Below are 19,614 nucleotides of genomic sequence, written 5' to 3' on the forward strand. Positions count from 1 at the left end.
TACATTTGATTTTGAATGGCCTGATCTTTCTAGTTCTTCCAAACAGAATGACTCTTTTTATGCTCCTTATTACTTAAAAACAAACAAACAGGAAGTATTGCTCTTGTAGAATTAGTTATATACGTGTTTGATAGATTCTGAAGTCCCTAAGGACAGGATACAAAGATAAATATATCTAATTTATCCTTGTAAATCCAGCAATTTGGCATGTAAGAGTATTATATAAATGTTGAATCAGGACAGGAAAAAAGTACTCATTTGCAGTTATGAATACAGGGATAAATTTCAAAAATATGTATAATTTATTTGTTTCTGTTACTCATATTGAAACCCAGTTAAAACTTATACCTAACATGAATGATAATTTAGTATACATTGTTTAGGAGAGGATTATAAGGATTATTAAGATTAATCATTAAAGATGACCAAGATAGCTTGGATTGAAAATAGTGTTTTAACATATAAACAACAAATAGGAGAAAAATTAAGAACCTTTTTATTTATTTTGCACTTACATAGAGATGGATGTTGTTTAAAAGCTTTCATTAAGTGATTTTTTCTTTTGCTAGAGCCATACATAAGAATTCTTTGGAGAATGTCAAGTAGTTTGTTTTGATATCAGCTAAAGAAAGAAGAATTTATAGTTTTAAATTACTTGTTATTAATATTTTTTAAATGCTGTTTGAGAATGCAAATTATGAAAATTGGTTATGTAGTTTTTAGAGCTAAAAAATAAAATTATATTGATCTTATCTCCTGTAGCTACCATAAACTGCATATATTAAAAATTTTTTTTTCTTAATTCTTGAATATGATTGATGGTTTTCTTTTTCTTTCTTTAAAATAAAAATAGGATGACCATGAAAGCTGTGGTTCTAATTCTACCAACCGTAGTACTACTGAGAACACAAAATCATCAGTCAAACAGCGGAGAATTCAGCAGGCTGCTCCTACAGATCCTGACTTACCACCAGGTAACTTCTAATGGGATCGATAAAACAAATTTCAATTTTTGGCCGGGCATGGTGGCTCATGCCTGTAATCCCAGCACTTTGGGAGGCTGAGGCAGGTGGATCACTTGAGGTCAGGAGTTCGAGACCAGCCTGGCCAACATGGTGAAGCCATGTCTCTACTTAAAATACAAAAATTAACTGGGTGTGGTGGTGTGCACCTGTAATCTCAGCTACTCGGGAGACTGACGCAGGAGAATCACTTGAACCCGGGAGTTAGGGGTTGCAGTGAGCCAAGATCATGCCACTGCATTCCAGCCTGGGTGACAGAGTGAGACTCTGTCTCAAAAAAAAAAAAAAAAAAAAAAAAAAATTGATCATTGTTTTAGTCCTTTGTAGAATATATATTTTTAGTATCATAAAACTTTTAGGCTATATGTGCATATGTACTTGCTGCATGACTTCAGAACAAATTGGGTCCTGGGATTACAAGTGTAAACCACTGTACCAAGCCCAAGCTACTTTTATCTTGAGACTCTGGTATCTTTTAGGCCAGACTTTGGATTCTGCTGCTTTCAGCCTTTTCAAGAGGAAAGAGTCTGGAGAAGACCTGTCTGCTTCTTAATATCCCCAGGCTGGAAGTGATGTGTATTCCTCTGATCAAATTTCATTGAGGAAAACTGTTTGCAGGGATATTACTTATGACTTAGAAGTTAAATCTCAGTAGCAATTCCACATTCCTGAAGTGGGAGCACAAATTATTGATGGATAGCTAGCTTCTCCGCCATACAGGTGTTCTTTCTTATTAACGTATCAATCCATTCTTAAATGGATTATGCTTCAAACTATTATTTTGTTAATAACCTTCAAGATAGCTGATGTTTATATTTTATTACAGAAAACGTGATCATTAGAGAGCCTTTATTTCATTTTAATTTGACCGAATTTCAAATTATTGTTTAGTGGAGACAGGCTGTTTATTTCCCTAAATGTGTATCACTATTTGAATAATATGCTAGAGCAGCTCATTGAAGGCTATTTTTGCCCTCAAAGAATTAACTGTTTAGGATAGGAGCCTTTTAAACTATCAATCACAGGAAGATGAGCTCTAATGAATCACAAGTAATATCATTTGGGCACTAAAAGGAGGGAGTTGTCATGTCCAGGTGTGTGTGGCTTCTGAACACACACACATGAAACAGAGGCAAAACAGATCAAAAATGAAAGTATGGGAGATAATGTAAGAGACAAATAGTAGCCAAAAATAAATCTGTATCTTTGGTATAAAAATGAGACAAAAAAAAGAAAACTAAAGACAAAAAACATTAATGGAGATAGGTAATAAAGATACTAAATTATAATAAAAGATATAGTTCTCCAGAAGATACACATTGACTTTGTATGTACCTAACAATGTGACTTTGAAATGTCTTAAATCAAGCAGGAAAAAAAAAATCTCCAGATTAGTTCACTGGATATCAAAATTTTGTTTTAGTAGATACATGTAAACTCTGCACTAGGCACATAAGACAGTATACATTTCTTTTGATGCACACATTGAGTATCTACAGATATTAACAAAGACTTGGTTGAAAAGGAAGTCTTGAGAAATTTCAAAGCATCACTATCATGTGTCTTTCTCTCTGACCACAATGTGATTAAATTAGAATATAATTATTGATGTGGTTGTATTTACTTCTGCCATTTCATTTGTTGTTTTTCTTTGTTCACTCTGTTTTTTGTTCTTGTTTCCCATCTCATGCCTACTATTTACTTTTTAAGAGCCCTGAAGTAGCTGCTCCATACATTCTCTGCAGGTTTTATGGCTGCAGTCACTGGGAAAGACAGGGTGGAGTGCTTACTTTATCTTACCCAGAACTGAAACCGGTTAACATTGTGGTGTACAACCTTTGGAGTCTTTTCTTCCTTTACACACCCACACTCACACATATGCACACACAAACAATTTTTTATAACCTAAATTTTTCATTTAATGTTATGCCAAAAACATGTTTCCAGGCCATTCACATTTTTTACATTGTTATTTCAGTCAATGGCATACAATCCTGCTGTATAACTCTTCTACAGTTTATTTAACCAGTCCTTTTTTTTGGTTTGATATTTAGGTTATTTGTTATTTTTGGTTTTGTAAAATGCTTTAGCAAACATATGTAGGTAAGTCTTTGCATACACCCCTGCTTATTTCTTTAGGAAAAATCCTTTCCAATTTATAGAGTCAAAATTTGTGAGCACTTTTAAGGTTTTTGGCATAAAATAGCTAAATTACTCTGTGAAAAGTTTGTAACAATACTTTATTCCAATCACATTTTTAATCTAATGCTGTTTTTTATTATTAAAAAACATCTCTTAAAACTTTTATAGGTGGAAAATGCTATCATACATTTTATTGCTAATTGAGATTTCCATTTTTACCATTTTCTTTTTATCACTTTTTTGTGAGGAAAGCTAATTTTTATATTTTGTTAGCTGACCAGTATTCAGTACTTTTTAGTCACTTCTTTTGGAGTTTCTATATAAAAAGTACTGTCGTCTTTGTGAAATGACTTTTTTCCCTCCTTTGCAATACTTATACACTAATTTCTCTTTTTTCCCTTTATTTCATTGTCTAGAACTTCTGTGACCATCTTAAATAATATAGTATCAGCAACTCACATCGGTTTTTTTTAGCTCCTACAGTAATTGCCCAAAATTATTACCTAGCTATTAAATCTGATAAATGTTTTTAATTCATATTTTATTGGGCATGTCTATAACATTGACAATAAATATTTTTTATTCTTGCCCTTTTAACAAAGTTTTTATTTTGAAACAATTTCAGCATTTCATAAAAGACAAGAACATTCTAAAGAACTTATTTTCCCTTTAACCATTTGAGCATAAATTTCCTATCTGATGCTACATAATGCTCAAATAAATTTTACACCAAAAACTTGACTATGATGTTTTTATGTACTGTAACCAAGTCATCAACCATGGAATTTCTGATTATGAGCAACTTGGCTTCCCAGTGACCACATCAAGATGAATCAATTGCAGATGGTGTCTCTTTGTAACCAAAATTTTTTTTTTCTTTTTTATTTTTTATTATACTTTAGGGTTTTAGGGTACATGTGCACAATGTGCAGGTTTGTTACATATGTATCCATGTGCCATGTTGATTTCCTGCACCCATTAACTCGTCATTTTGTAACCAAAATTTTTTGATACATGCCATTTAAGACTATCAGAGAAATAAATAAGATATAATCTTTTTTCTCTAGGACTTCACAGTTTATCAGAGAAGATAAGCATACATATACATAAAAAAATTACTAATAGTAACATAAGCCCAAGAAAAGTGGTAGAGACATTTCTCTTTAATGTTGAGGTGTAGGATGGAGGACATTGGAGAAGACAATACAAGGCAGAGGAAAATTATACTGCAACTGAACAAGAAGTACGAATGGACAAAAAGTGTTCTAAAAAGGAGGAAGAACACGAGTAAAGTTAGTGAAAATTAGTGTTTTCATCTGGGCCTGTGGATATAGATGTATGTTTGGAAGAAACATACATCTATATGGGAGGTATGGGGAGAGGTAGATAAGAATTTCTGGAGAGAGGTTGACTAGTAGCAGGCTGTTTTAGAGCCATCTAATATTACTTCTTGTAGGTTCTCATCCTTAGTGTGACCTTCTGTTTTCAGATGCTTGTGGAGTACACCCGGATGATGAACAAATATACTCCCAGGGAGTCTCTAAGTATGGAGTGATGAGAGCTATTAGATCTACTTGACACTATCTTGTACCTTGCTTAGAACCAAGTTACTGTGAGGGATTATAGAGATGGTGTGTCATTTATTCCACTGATAAGTTTCTGTTACTTATTTTGACATTGCATTTTTAATAAGGAAACAGCGATAGTCTTCTACAGAAGTAGTTCTTTCGATATTTGATTCTTTTACTTTGGTGAATTGGCTTATTCATCTCAATTTGTATGTCAGTTTTATAATACAAAATGGAAAGAAAAAAATACATATATATATTTTGAGACAGGGTTTAACTCCTGTCACCCAGGCTGGAGTGTGATGGTGCAACTTTGGCTCACTGCAACCTCCGCCTCTGGTGCTCAAGCGATTCTCTTGCCTTAGCCTCCTGAGTAGCTGGGACTAAAGGCAGATGCCACGACACACAGTTAATTTTTGTATTTTTGTAGAGACGGGGTTTTACCATGTTGCCCAGGCTGATCTCGAACCCCTGAGCTCAAATGATCTGCCTGCTTCGGCCTCCCAAAGTGCTGGGATTATAGGTGTGAGCCACCATGCCCAGCCAGAAAATATTTTTAAAAAGATGAACAATCCATCAGTAGTGTTCTATCAGTTAAAATACATATTGTGTTTTGTTTCTATTACTTTGCATTATACTTCTGTGCTATTTTTGATACTGTTTTAAAGATAATAAAAACTCATGAATGCTTACATGGTTTTTAAGAGTACTGTATTGGCCAGGCATGGTGGCTCATGCCTGTAATCCCAGTACTTTGGGAAGCTGAGGAGGGTGGATCACGAGGTCAGGAGTTCGAAACCAGCCTGGCCAACATGGTGAAACCCCATCTCTACTAAAAAAATACAAAAATTAGCCTGACGTGGTGGCACGTGCCTGTAATCCTAGCTACTCAAGAGGCTGACGCAGGAGAATCACTTGAACCCAGGAGGTGGAGGTTGTCGTGAGCTGAGATCATGCCATTGCATTCCAGTCTGAGCAACAGAGAGTGACTCGTCTCAAAAAAAAAAAAAAAAAAAAATGAGTTCCCTAATTCATGACAGGTTTTTAAGAAATAGGGAAACCAATATTAGTCATGCTCACTTGACTTCTTGGAAACATTTTTATTTTTATTTATTTATTTTTGAGACGGAGTCTTGCTCTGTCGCCCAGGCTGGAGTGCAGTGGCACGATCTCGGCTCACTGCAAGCTCCGCCTCCTGGGTTCACGCTATCCTCCTCCCTCAGCCTCCTGAGTAGCTGGGACTACAGGTGCCTGCCACCACGCCTGGCTAATTTTTTTGTATTTTTAGTAGAGTCGGGGTTTCACCGTGTCAGCCAGGATGGTCTCCATCTTTTGACCTCGTGATTCACCTGCCTCGGCCTCCCAAAGTGCTGGGATTACAGGCGTGAGCCACTGCGCTCGGCCCTATTTTTATTTTTAAAATCTGCATTGAGTAGTAATAATATGGGGTTATGTACATTCTAAGGTTAAAATGTTGATACTTAAAATTTCTTTTGGAGGTCTCATTTGTTAAGAATTATTTTAGCATCTACTCATGAAAGAGTAATTGTTACTTTAAATCTATTAATATTTTGAATGTTAATTTTATAGCATGTGATAATTGGCACTCTAAAAGCTGCTAATAGTTTCTATATAGGAGAAAACCTCGCATCTAAGTTGTATTACATTTCTTTCCTATTTGCATCATTGGGAATGAATGAAGGAGTTGGGTTTTGCAAACATGTTATGGTTGAATAGATTTAAGTAAGCTTTCTCCCAGCAGGCTTTAGTGTAGGTGTTAACAATGTCAGATGCTGACAGAAGTTGATTCTGTTTTGTCCAGTAAAATTCTGGGTTAAAGAATACAACCATATGGTTATTTCATGAAATAGCTAAAATTCTAATTACCTTTTAAATAGTTTTCTTTAATAGTGGAAATGCATTACCTTTTAGTTAGCTTTTTACAGTGAAAAAGATTAATTTTTTTTCTCCTGGCTTTTAAAATGTTTTTTATAAAGTGTTATTTATATTTTTAACTAAATTTCTCAATAATGTATCCATGTACACACTTACTTGAGAAACATAAGTGAGATTATGGAGTATTCCTCAGTAGCATGAAATTAAAAGAAAAATTTTGGAGATTCTAAGCAAGCCATGGAGAAATACAATGTTCATTAATTACTTTTAGTGTTTTGAGTTAACCTGTATTTCTGTTTCTTTTTCTTATTTCGCTGTGTTCTTATTCTACTTTTATACATTCTCCTTCCTTCCATACTTTTGTTTTTTCATTTTTCTGTCTTCTTCATGGTAGTATTTAAAAAAATACTTATTTAACTCTTCCTGTCTACATTTTCTTCTTCATTCATATTTTCCCCTCTACTCTATTTTAACATTAGATATTAGTAAGTGAATAGAGTTGAATCCGTTATGATGGTCATGTTTCTTCTATCCCAGGCATAACTTTTAAATATTTTTATGGCTAAACTAGGAAGAGATGAAGGTAGCTGGTTTAAAAAGAAGCTTAAGCTTAAAGAAGACCATCTTCTAATGTACTGTATAATCAGCATATAGTAACACTGCTTCATTTTGGAAAATGTTTATATAATACAATAAGCAAAAATCAAACAAAGTACTTGTAGAATAGGATAATCATTGTATGGGATCTAGTATTATGTTATCAAAAATATATGTGGTCTTTGTGGTTTCTCTTAGTATGTGAATACTTCACTATAGAACTTCTTGATAATGACATTTGTTGGGGTCGATCTGCTACTTATTACCTGTGTCACTTTGGCAAGCCGTTTAACCTATCTGAACTTTAGTTTCTCTTTGGGAAATATGCTAAATAATACCCACCTTTCTCATACATTAAGTTCAATAACATTTTAAGAAATAATTATTTGCTGAGAGATTTGTGGCTAATTAAATTCTTTGTATTTTATAGGTTATGTGCAGAGTCTGATTAGACGAGTTGTAAATAATGTAAACATTGTGATAAATAATCTCATACTAAAATATGTTGAAGATGATATCGTTCTTTCCGTCAACATCACTTCTGCAGAATGTTATACAGTAGGTGAATTATGGGATCGTGCATTCATGGATATTTCTGGTGAGTAAATATCAAGAATACTGTATATTTTTCCATAATTGAAACAATTACCTTAACTCAAACCTTCTTTGGGCCAACTGACTTGCTGGTAAATGTTATGAAATCTTCATACCTCCAGTGTGGGAAAAAAATGCACATATACAAAATGTTGCATATAATTACAGGAGGTTAGTAGACACTCCAAATTCAAAAATCTATACTTGTGGTTTTTGTTTGTTTGTTTGTTTGTTTTTAAGACAGGGTCTGGCTCTGTTGCCCAGGCTAGAGTGCAGTGGTGTGATCTCAGCTCACTGCAACCTCTGCCTCCCGGGCTCAACCAATCCTCTCACCTCAGACTCTTGAGTAGCTGGAACTACAGGCACATGCTGCTACGCTCGGCTATTTTTTTTTTGAGATGGAGTCTTGCTCTGTTGCCCAGGCTGGAGTGCAGTGGCGCAATCTCGGCTCACTGCAAGTTCTGCCTCCCTGGGTTCACGCCATTCTCCTGCCTCAGCCTCCCGAGTAGCTGGGACTACAGGTGCCTGCCACCATGCCCGGCTAATTTTTTGTATTTTTAGTAGAGATGGGGTCTCACTATGTTAGCCAGGATGGTCTCCATCTTTTGACCTTGTGATCACCCACCTCGGCCTTCCAAAGTGCTGGGATTACAGGTGTGAGCCACCGCACCTGGCCAAATTTTTGTGTTTTTTTGTAGAGACAAGGTTTTGCCACGTTGCCCAGGTTGGTCTTGAACTCCTGAGCTCTAGCGATTTGCCTGCCTTTGCCCCCCAAAGTGCTGAGATTACAGGAATGAGCCACCATGCCTGGCCTATACTTGTTTTTTAATACTTTTAATTTTCATTCTTTCTTACTTGCCACATGCTTGTTTCAAATGTGATGTAGAATACAGTCATGCATTGCTTAACAACAGGGACATATTCTGAGAAATGCATCCTAGGCGATTTTGTTGTTATGCAAACATCATAGAGTGTACACACAAACCTAGACTGTATAGCCAGTACACACCTCAGGTATATGGTATAGGCTGTTATTGCTCCTAGGCTGCAAACCTGTACAGCATGTTACTGTGCTGAGTATTGTAGGTAGTTGTAATACAGTGGTATTTGTGTATCTAAAAACAGAAAAGGTATAGTAAAAATATAGTATTATAATCTTATGAGACAACCATCATAGATATATGGTCTGTTGTTGACTTAGGTATTGTTATGCAGTGCATGACTATATTTGATAGTGCCATGGGTTGTAGCAATAAAAGTTAAATGATATTTAGTTTGAATTGTTTGTTTTTGAAAGGTGAAAGGCATCATGTTGCATTTACAAAGCTTGGTGAAGGCAAGGCAATATATCTGATTGATTTATGTTTTAGGCTTGTGTGTTCCAAAGCACATTTGGAATTTCTTTCTTCTTTTCCTCCCCTCTCCCCACCATACCCCCTTCCCTCTTCCTTTCATTCTCCCTTCCCTTTCCCCGCTTCTCCCCTGCCCCCTTCTCTCTTCCCCCTTTCCTTTTTGAGAAAGGGTCTCATTCTGTTGCCCAGTCTGGAGTGCAGTGGTGCTATCTTGGCTCACTGCAGCCTCGACTTCCTGGGCTCAGGTGATCCTCCCATCTTAGCCTCCCAAGTAGCTGGGACCACAGGCATGCACTACCATGCCTGGCTAATTTTTGTATTTTTTTGTAGAGATGGAGTTTTGCCCTGTTGCCCAGGCTGGTCTCAAACTCCTCGGCTCAAGCGATCCACCTGCCTTGGCTTCCCAAAGTGTTGGGATTACAGGTGTGAGCCACCATGGCAGGCCTGGAATTTCTTGGTTATCCTGAAGCCTCTTTTTATCTCTTTTTAATATTTAGTCATATGTTCATTTATTCATCATAAATCCCAGTTAAAGGGTTAAAGCAAAGTGAAATTGAGTCTCAAGAGTATTTAACTTGCCTGATTAAGGCATACAACTAGGAAGTAGCAGAACTGGAATAGAGTTTTTTTATTATGTGTTTTCTAAGCTTTAGTCTTCACATTTAACAAAAGGAGAGTAGTCCTGATTTTACAGCATTGTTATGAGCATAAATAAGAGTGTAGGTAAGGCCCAAGCATCATTTCTTATATATCGTTAATGCCTCCTTTGCATCTTCTGTGGAAAGAAATATTTGATTAAAAAGCTGGAAGAAGCAGCTATGGAAAATAGAAAACAAATAGAACTGGACAATGTAGGATTGTATTAATGAGTTGACATTTTTGGTGAAGAAATTTTATTTTAATTAATTAATTAATTTTTTTGAGACAGAGTCTTGCTCTGTCAACTCAGGCTGAAGTGCAGTGACACAATCTTGGCTCTCTGCAACTTCTGCCTCCCGGGTTCAAGCGATTCTCCTGCCTCAGCCTCCCAAGTAGCTGGGACTCTAGGTGCCTGCCAGCATACCTGGCTAATTTTTATATTTTTGGTAGAGATGGGGTTTCACCATGTTGGCCAGTCTGGTCTTGAATTCCTGACCTCAAGTGATCTGCCTGCCTCAGCCTCCCAGAATGCTGGGATTACAGGCGTGAGCCACTGTACCCACCCAGAAATTTAATTTTTAGTGTAGAAGCAATGCCAATTTTACTTTGGGAAATTATTTATAGTGAATTAGAATTCTGGATCAGGAGTTGGAAGATCTTAGTTCGAATCTTCTCTCCGCTGCTAATTTATAGTGCAAACTTCAGTGAGTCATTTATAAAATGACTGCTTCTAACTTGCCAATGTACTCTTCAGAAGCAAATATACCATATGAAAGCTCATGATGATGGTGGTGATAAAGACAGTGAAAATAGTATCTTCTGTTTATTTAGTACCAGGGCTAGTGTTATATATTTTATGTTAATTATCTTGTTTAACCCTTTAACTCTCTGAGGAAGAAACTATTATTTTCCCTTTTATTAGTTTTTTTTAAATAATTTTTTTTAATTGAAGCATAACATGCAAGAAAGAGCGTTAAGCAAAAACACATAGCTGGCCGAGTGTGGTGGCTCACGCCTGTAATCCCAGCATTTTGAGAGGCTGAGGCGGGCGGATCACCTGAGGTCAGGAGTTTGAGACCAGCCTGGCCAACATGGTGAAACACCATCTCTACTAAAAATACAAAAAAAATTAGCTGGGCATGGTGGCAGGTGCCTGTAATCCTAGCTACTTGGGAGGCTGAGGCAGGAGAATCGCTTGAACCCGGGAAGCAGAGGCTGCAGTGAGCCAAGATTGTGCCACTGCATTCTAGCCTTGGCGATAGAGTGAGACTCCACCTCAAAAAAAAAACCCCAAAACAAACAAACAAACAAACAAAAAACCCACATAGCTAAACGACATACCACGAAATGAACATACTCTTGTAACCACCACCAAGCTCAAGAAATTGAACAACGTCAGCACCCAGAAGTGCTTGTTGTACATATACTCACTTACTACTGCTCCTTCTTTCCCCAAAGCAGCCACTTTACTGACATCTGACACCATAGTAGGGTTTTGACTCTTTTTAAATTTTTATATGAATGGAACCGTATGTATTTTGGGCCTAGATTATTTTGCTCAATATTATGTAAGTGAAATTTATTCAGGTTTTTGTCTGTAACAATAGTTCATTTCTGTGTGTATATATCTATTCCCTTTCCCTGCACAATCAGGTGAGCAAGGGTTGGGGTTCTGCCTGCACTGGTCTTTCCTGGATATATTTGGGATGGCGAGTTTGCAGGTCTGGTCCGTGTTGTGAATAAAATATTTTTTTGCTCAGTGTACCATTGATATGGATTTAATTAAGTCCAGTTTTGGCTATAATGAATAATGCTATAGCGAACATTTTCATACATGTCCTTTGGTGGACATATACATACATTTCTGTTGGGTATATGCCTAGGAGTGAAATTACTGGGTCATAGTGTAGGCCTATGTTAAGCTTCAGAGATACTGACAAATAGTGTTTTCATAATAGTAATGCCATTTTTTTTTTAACTAACAAGTAATGCATGAGGCTGTATTAAAATATTGCAGTTAAAATAAGAATTGTAATATCTTTATGAGGGTAAAAAGGCAAGCCACAGATGGAAGTGTATATTCTTGATACTTAAAATTCACAATATACTTATATCCACAATATGTAACTTCTATAAATCAATAAGAAAAAAATAGACAACTCAATAGAAAAATGGACAAGAGACTTGAACAAACACGTAAAAAACAGTATACCCCAAAGACCAATAAACGTAAGATGTTCAGTTAACACCAAATCAGATTGCACTAAATACTTGCCATAATAGATTAAAAGATAAAATAATTGGGCCATCTATCTATTCCTTCTCCTTTAACTCATTCCTTCCCCTTACGTATATTTTTTTTATAATTTCCAAGACTTTTATTTCAGTATAAAGCTCTTCAGAATATCTAATCTTTTCTACTGTTAGAGGCAGAATCCTATCATCTCCCATGTGGTTGACATTCAAGTTGTTCTAAAATATTGACATTGCCCATAATGCTGGAATGTACATCCTTTTTTATGTTTCCTCGTTATGTGTTTGAATTCTGTAAATTATGATCAGGAAAAGAATAACTGAGTATGTAAACATTCAGTTATGTTTTATATTGCTGGATTGTTCTCTAAAATGGTTAAATCAATTTATTACCATCCATATTATCTGTGAGAATTAATATTTCTTTTTTTTCCTTTCCAAGTTGTATTTTACGTTGAGGGGGTACATGTGCCGGTCTGTTACTTGGGTAAATTGCATGTTGCATGTATTTGGTGTACAGATTATTTGTCACTCAAGTAATGAGCATAGTACCTGATGGTTAGTCTTTTGATTCTTACCTTCTTCCCACCCTCCACCCTCAAGTAGGCTTGGTATTTATTGTTCCCTTCTTTGTGTCCATGTATACTCAGTGCTTAGCTCCCACTTATAATTGAGAACATGCAGTGTTTGGTTTTCTGTTCCTGCATAATTTGCTTAGGATAATGCCTGCCAGCTCTATCCATATTGCTGCAAAGGACATGATTTCATCCTTTTTTATGGCTATGTAGTATTCGATGGTGTATATGTCTTGTATTTTCTTTATCTAGTTCACTGTTGTTGGGCATCTAGGTTGATTCCATGTCTTTGCTATTGTGTATAGTGCTGCAATGAACATACACATGCGTGTGTCTTTATGGTAGGAAGATTTATATTCAAAAGCATGTTGCCTATGCTTTTGAGGTCTTAGTCATAAATTCTCTGCCTAGACCAATGTCAGGTCTTACATGTAAGTCTTTAATCTATCTCAAGTTGATTTTTGTAAATAGTGAGAGATAAGGGTCTAGGTTTGTTCTTCTGCATATAGATATCCAGTTTTCCCAGCACCGTTTATTGAAGAGACTGTTCTTTTCCTCAGTGTGTTTTCTTGGCCCCTATATAGAAAATCAGTTGGCTGTAAATGCATGGATTTATTTCTGGGTTTTTGATTTTATTCTATTGGGCTATATGTCTTTTTTAATGCCAGTACCATGCTGTTTTGGTTATTATTGCTTTTAGTATATTTTAAAGTCAGGGAGTATGATGCCTCCAGCTGTGTTCTTTTTGCTTGGGGTTGCTTTGTGTATTTAGGGTCTTTGTGGTTCCATAAAAATTTTAGGATTGTTTTTTCTTATGTCTGTGAAAAAATGTCATTGGTATTTTGATAGGGATTGCATTGATTTCATAGATTGCTTTGGATAGTATGGAAATGATTTTGGAAGAATTCCCTCCACTTCAATTTTTTGGAACAGTTTGTGAATATTGCTATTAGTTCTTTAAATGTTTGGTAGAATATGACAGTGAATCCAAAGGTCTTAGGCTTTTCTTTGATTGCTTTCTCCAGGTTTTGGAAGTTTTCTCTATTTCTTTGAATAAGCTTCCTACCCTCTTTTTAAAAATAGTATTCTTATATGTTGTATTTTGGGTTTGCTGTTTTCAGTCAATACTATGCTTTTAATATTTCTATATATTGGCGTATATAGTTGTAGAGCCCTAATTTCAGTGATGAATAATATTTTACTGATTAAATTGTAGCACATTTCTAAAGTAAGTACCAAAAGTTAGAATTCATTTCCTAAGTTTTTGAAATATAGTTGCTGTTATATTTTGTGTTTAAGAAAAAACACTTTTAAAACAGTAATGTCCTCTTTCACTGAATAATAATTGTCTAGGTTCTAGGGTATCCTTGAAATATGAATACTTCACTTTTTCTTTCTTTTTTATTTTTTTAGAGAGAGTCTTACTCTGTTGTTCAGGCTGGAGCGCAGTGGTGTGATCTTGGCTCACTGCAAGCTCCACCCCTGGGTTCAAGCCATTCTTGTGCCTCAGTCTCCTGAGTAGCTGTGATTTTCTGCATTTGCCACCACACCCAGCTAATTGTTGTATTTGTAGTAGAGATGGTGTTTCACCACTTTGCCTAGGCTGGTTTTGAACTCCTGGCCTCAAGCAATCCGCCTCGGCCTCCCAAAGTGCTGGGATTATAGGCATGCACCACCATGCCTGGCCTGAATAGCTTACGTTCTTATAGCACAGTAGATAAGAACATGCACTCTGCAGTAAGGTTGCCAGAGTTTGAATTACAGCTCTGATCTTTATAAACTGTATAACAGTAGACGTGGCGGGCGCCTGTAGTCCTAGCTACTCGGAGAGGCTGAGACGGGAGAATGGTGTGAACCCGGGAGGCAGAGCTTGCAGTGAGCCGAGATTGCGCCACTGCACTCCAGCCTGGGCGACAGAGCGAGACTCCGTCTCAAAAAAAAAAAAAAAAACAGTAGACAAACTATTACCACTGTGCCTCAGTTTTCACATTTTTTAACAGGACCATGTAAATATTGTCAGATAAGAGATGTGAAAGACTTAGTGTAGTATCTGAGTAATAGCAAATACTCAGAAAATGATAATTGTTATCATAAAGAGGGAAGGAAACACCTACAGGATTTTTTTTCTCATTTCTAGTCCTATTATTGTAATTTCTTAATTTGTGTACATATATAATATTAGTAACTAAATCATTATTCATATAATATGTAAATTTGAAATATGGTAGTCATATATCTTTTTCAACTAACAGACAACTTTGAAATTTATTTGCAAATAATACTGTTTAGACACATCTTCTTTAATTTCTACTTTTTAAAAACTTATAAAATAAAATGTTGAATTAATTAGAAGTTGCCAGGATAGCCCTTTGTCAGATGAGTAGGTTGCAAAAATTTTCTCCCATTCTGTAGGTTGCCTGTTCACTCTGATGGTAGTTTCTTTTGCTGTGCAGAAGCTCTTTAGTTTAATGAGATCCCATTTGTCAATTTTGGCTTTTGTTGCCATTGCTTTTGGTGTTTTAGACATGAAGTCCTTGCCCATGCCTATGTCCTGAATGGTATTGCCTAGGTTTTCTTGTAGGATTTTAATGGTTTTAGGTCTAACATTTAAGTCTTTAATCCATCTTGAATTAATTTTTGTATGAGGTGTAAGGAAGGGATCCAGTTTCAGCTTTCCACATATGGCTAGCCAGTTTTCCCAGCACCATTTATTAAATAGGGAATCCTTTCCCCATTTCTTGTTTTTGTCAGGTTTGTCAAAGATCAGATAGTTGTAGATATGCGGCATCATTTCTGAGGGCTCTGTTCTGTTCCATTGATCTATGTCTCTGTTGTGGTACCAGTACCATGCTGTTTTGGTTACTATAGCATTGTAGTATAGTTTGAAGTCAGGTAGCGTGATGCCTCCAGCTTTGTTCTTTTGGCTTAGGATTGACTTGGTGATGCGGGCTCTTTTTTGGTTCCATATGAACTTTAAAGTAGTTTTTTCCAATTCTGTGAAGAAAGTCATTGGTAGCTTGATGGGGATGGCATTAAATCTATAAATTACCTTGGGCAGTATGGCCATTTTCACGATATTGATTCTTCCAACCCATGAGCATGGAATGTTCTTCCATTTGTTTGTATCCTGTTTTATTTCATTGAGCAGTGGTCTACAATGAACTCAAACAAATTTACAAGAAAAAAACAACCCCATCAAAAAGTGGGCAAAGGACATGAACAGACACTTCTCAAAAGAAGACATTTATGCAGCCAAAAAACACATGAAGAAATGCTCATCATCACTGGCCATCAGAGAAATGCAAATCAAAACCACAGTGAGATACCATCTCAGAGCAGTTAGAATGGCCATCATTAAAAAATCAGGGAACAACAGGTGCTGGAGAGGATGTGGAGAAATAGGAACACTTTTACACTGTTGGTGGGACTGTAAACTAGTTCAACCATTGTGGAAGTCAGTGTGGCGATTCCTCGGGGATCTAGAACTAGAAATACCATTTGACCCAGCCATCCCATTACTGTGGTATATACCCAAAGGACTATAAATCATGCTGCTATAAAGACACATGCACACGTAATTTTATTGCGGCACCATTCCCAATAGCAAAGAGTTGGAACCAACCCAAATGTCCAACAATGATAGACTGGATTAAGAAAATGTGGCACATATACACCATGGAATACTATGCAGCCATAAAAAATGATGAGTTCGTGTCCTTTGTAGGGACATGGATAAAACTGGAAAACATCATTCTCAGTAAACTATCGCAAGGACAAAAAACCAAACACCACATGTTCTCACTCATAGGTGGGAATTGAACAATGAGAACTCATGGACACAGGAAGGGGAACATCACACTCCGGGGACTGTTGTGGGTGGGGGGAGGGGGGAGGGACAGCATTAGGAGATATACCTAATGCTAAATGACAAGTTAGTGGGTACACGAAATCAACATGGCACATGGATACATATGTAACAAACCTGCACATTGTGCACATGTACCCTAAAACCTAAATTATAAAAAAAAAAAAAAAAAAAGGTGGTAGAAAGATAGGGAGAAAGAACCAGGGTCCTTGGGGATATTGCTGTTTTTTTCATAAAACATGGGACTGCCTACTTTCACTATTATTGTGTGACATAATCAAATGTCTTACTGCTTAATACATGGTTAGTTGGGTACTTCATTACTTTCCGTTGAAAATATTCTTAACAAATAACTAACTGTTAACTTACTTAAGAAATAGATTTTTGGCCAGGAACACCTGTAATCCCAGCACTTTGGGAGGCCAAGGTGGGTGGATCACTTGTAGCCAGGAGTTCGAGACAAGCCTGGCCAACATGCCAAAACCCCATCTCTATTAAAAATACACACACACATACACACACACACACACACACACACACACACTAGCTGGGCATGGTGGTGCACACCTGTAATCCCAGCTACTTGGGAGGCTGAGGCACAAGAATTGCTTGAACCTGGGAGGCAGAGGTTGCAGTAAGCCGAGATCAGGCCAAAGTGAGACTCTGTCTCAAAAAACAAACAAAACAGAAAAGAAATTGGTTTTCTATGTGAAATACTATGCAGATATAAAAAAGAACAAGATCATGTCCTTTACAGCAACGGATAGAGCTAGAGGCCATTATCCTAACCAAACTAACACAGGAACAGAAAACCAAATACTGCATGTTCTCACTTGTAAGTGGAAGCTAAACAACAAGAACACATGGGTACTAGGAGGGGAACAACAGACACAGGGGCCTACTTGAGGGTGGAGGGTGGAAGGAGGGAGAGGATCAGAAGAACTACCTACTGGGTATTAAACTTATTACCTGAGAGCTAAATAATGTGTACACAGAGAGAGTGGAATAATAGCCACTGGAGACTTGGAAGGGCAGGGGGTTGGCAGGGAGTAAGGGATGAGAAATTATTTCACAGGCATAATGTATACTATTCAGGTGATAGTTAAACTAAAAGCCAAGCTTTCACCACTATGCATGTAACAAACATGACATTTTATCCATGTAACAAGATGACACTGTGCTCCCTAAATCTATAAATAAATGGTTTTCTGTTCCCTGCAAAAAAAAAAAAAAAAAGAAGTTGCCAGGATATACTCAGAAATAGTGTTACAACCTGAACTAAAACACATTTTATTGTTTTTTAAATTCCCCTGGCTAACTTAAAATCACTGGGCAAGTAGATTTGGGCCTGATATTTACCTAGGAATTGCTTATCAGTTAAGAAATAAGAAATATTGATTTGCTAAAGGCTTCGTTTCATACTTTTATACTTTACCATCAATTGTTTTATTTTTATTCCTTTGAAAATATACTCTAGACTGTTATTGGTGATTTCTTTATTAGTTAATGTGGTGTTGCCCACTAGACCTTTCTGTGATAATACAAGTGTTTTTATCTTCTCTCTCCAATATGGTAGCCACTAGCCACATTTGGCTGTTGAGCACTTGAAATATAGCTAGTGCAACCAAGGACCTGAATTTTTATTTTTATATAATTTTAATTAATTTAAATAGCCACATATGGCTGGTGGCTACCATATTGGATAGTGCAAGTTTAGAGTAGCAGTGAGTTTTTTTAATATAAAATGAATGTTAAATGAATGACTTCTTCAAAAAATTATCTTTAATATGGATTCTTAAGAATTTTATTTTTATCTCATTGTGTAAGAGAACTGTAGTGAAATTTTTCATAATTAAAAAAATTTGTAGTTAATGTGCCATGCAGATTGGGGGCAAACTAATTAGGTCTCTGATTCTTCATATGTAAAATGGGGAGACTTGTGCCTATTTCATAAAGTTGTTGAAAGATTTAAATTGCATAATAAAATGAAAAGTTCATTGCATATGGTCTGGCATTATGTATTAAATGCTCCATGAATCTTATTTTCTGTTATTATTAATTTTATTACTATTTATACTAATAAATAATAGTTGCCTTTCCCCTGCTGATTTTCCTTTTTACTTAAAATGTTTTCTTTTCTTTTTAGCAACTGATTTGGTGCTGAGAAAGGTTATCAATTTTTCTGACTGTACAGTTTGTCTTGATAAACGGAATGCCAGTGGTAAAATAGAATTTTACCAGGATCCTTTATTGTACAAATGTTCCTTCAGAACTCGTCTTCATTTTACATATGATAACCTAAATTCCAAGATGCCATCTGTTATTAAAGTAGGTATCTCTTTTTTTTGCAGTTAAGTTGCATGTCTTTATTTTGTTTATTGACTCTTGTGGATGCTAATCATTATTAACAAATGACGAAATTAACCTTATGAATATGTATGCCATTTGTTTTTATAAAAATTTTATGTTTATGATTTTTGTGTTGTATTTATACATTTCTGTATAACGTATTCTACTAGAGTTTAGAGACAGCTTTTTTCTGTAACTGTAATTTTTTTTTTTTTAGTTTTTCCAGCTGTTTATTAGTGTTTCTCTCTTCAAGTAGATAGAGGAAATAATATTAAAAGGTATATTTATACCCACAGTGGACTGCACATCAGTATTCTGTATTTCAGTTCTTATAATCTGTTTAGCATGATCTGCTATCTATACTTTTTCTTCTCTTTACGAGGTGACTTTGTAAAGCTTGATATACTAACCTAATATTTTAGTTTATTGGTTCAAGAAGTTTTAGCTTTTGATTTATGATTTTTAAAATGTAATTAAAATCTTAGGGAGTTATTCAGGACATGTCTTTTTATTTTTTGTTTGCATTTTTATTTAAGATTAAGGGATTTGTTACAAGGGTATATTGTGTGATGCTTAGGTTTGGGCTCCCACTGATACCATCACCCAGATAGTGAATATAGTACCCAAAAGGAAGTTTTTCAGCCCTTTTTCCTTCTCCCTCCTTCCCTCCTTTTAGAGTCCACACTCTCTGTTGTTTCCATCTTTATGTCCATGTATACCCAAGATTTAGCTTCTACTTCTAAGTGAGAACAGGACATGTCT

General features: G+C 36.0%; 1 protein-coding gene across 3 annotated transcripts in view; it reads left to right on the top strand.

Moving 5' to 3' along the window:
• VPS13B (vacuolar protein sorting 13 homolog B) overlaps positions 1-19,614 on the top strand; it is an 891,476-nt gene that overhangs the window by 71,815 nt on the left and 800,047 nt on the right. For all 3 annotated transcript variants that reach the window (XR_004026232.1, XM_030795363.1, XM_030795364.1), the window contains exons 4-6: positions 854-974; positions 7,656-7,823; positions 18,650-18,831. Coding sequence is in view for 2 of the 3 variants with exons in the window: in XM_030795363.1 (XP_030651223.1) it covers positions 854-974; positions 7,656-7,823; positions 18,650-18,831 (471 nt within the window). In the remaining variant the exon portion in view is untranslated. The remainder of the gene's footprint in view (positions 1-853; positions 975-7,655; positions 7,824-18,649; positions 18,832-19,614) is intronic.

This window comes from Nomascus leucogenys, chromosome 16 (genome assembly GCF_006542625.1).
Source record: "Nomascus leucogenys isolate Asia chromosome 16, Asia_NLE_v1, whole genome shotgun sequence".
NCBI lineage: Eukaryota > Metazoa > Chordata > Mammalia > Primates > Hylobatidae > Nomascus > Nomascus leucogenys.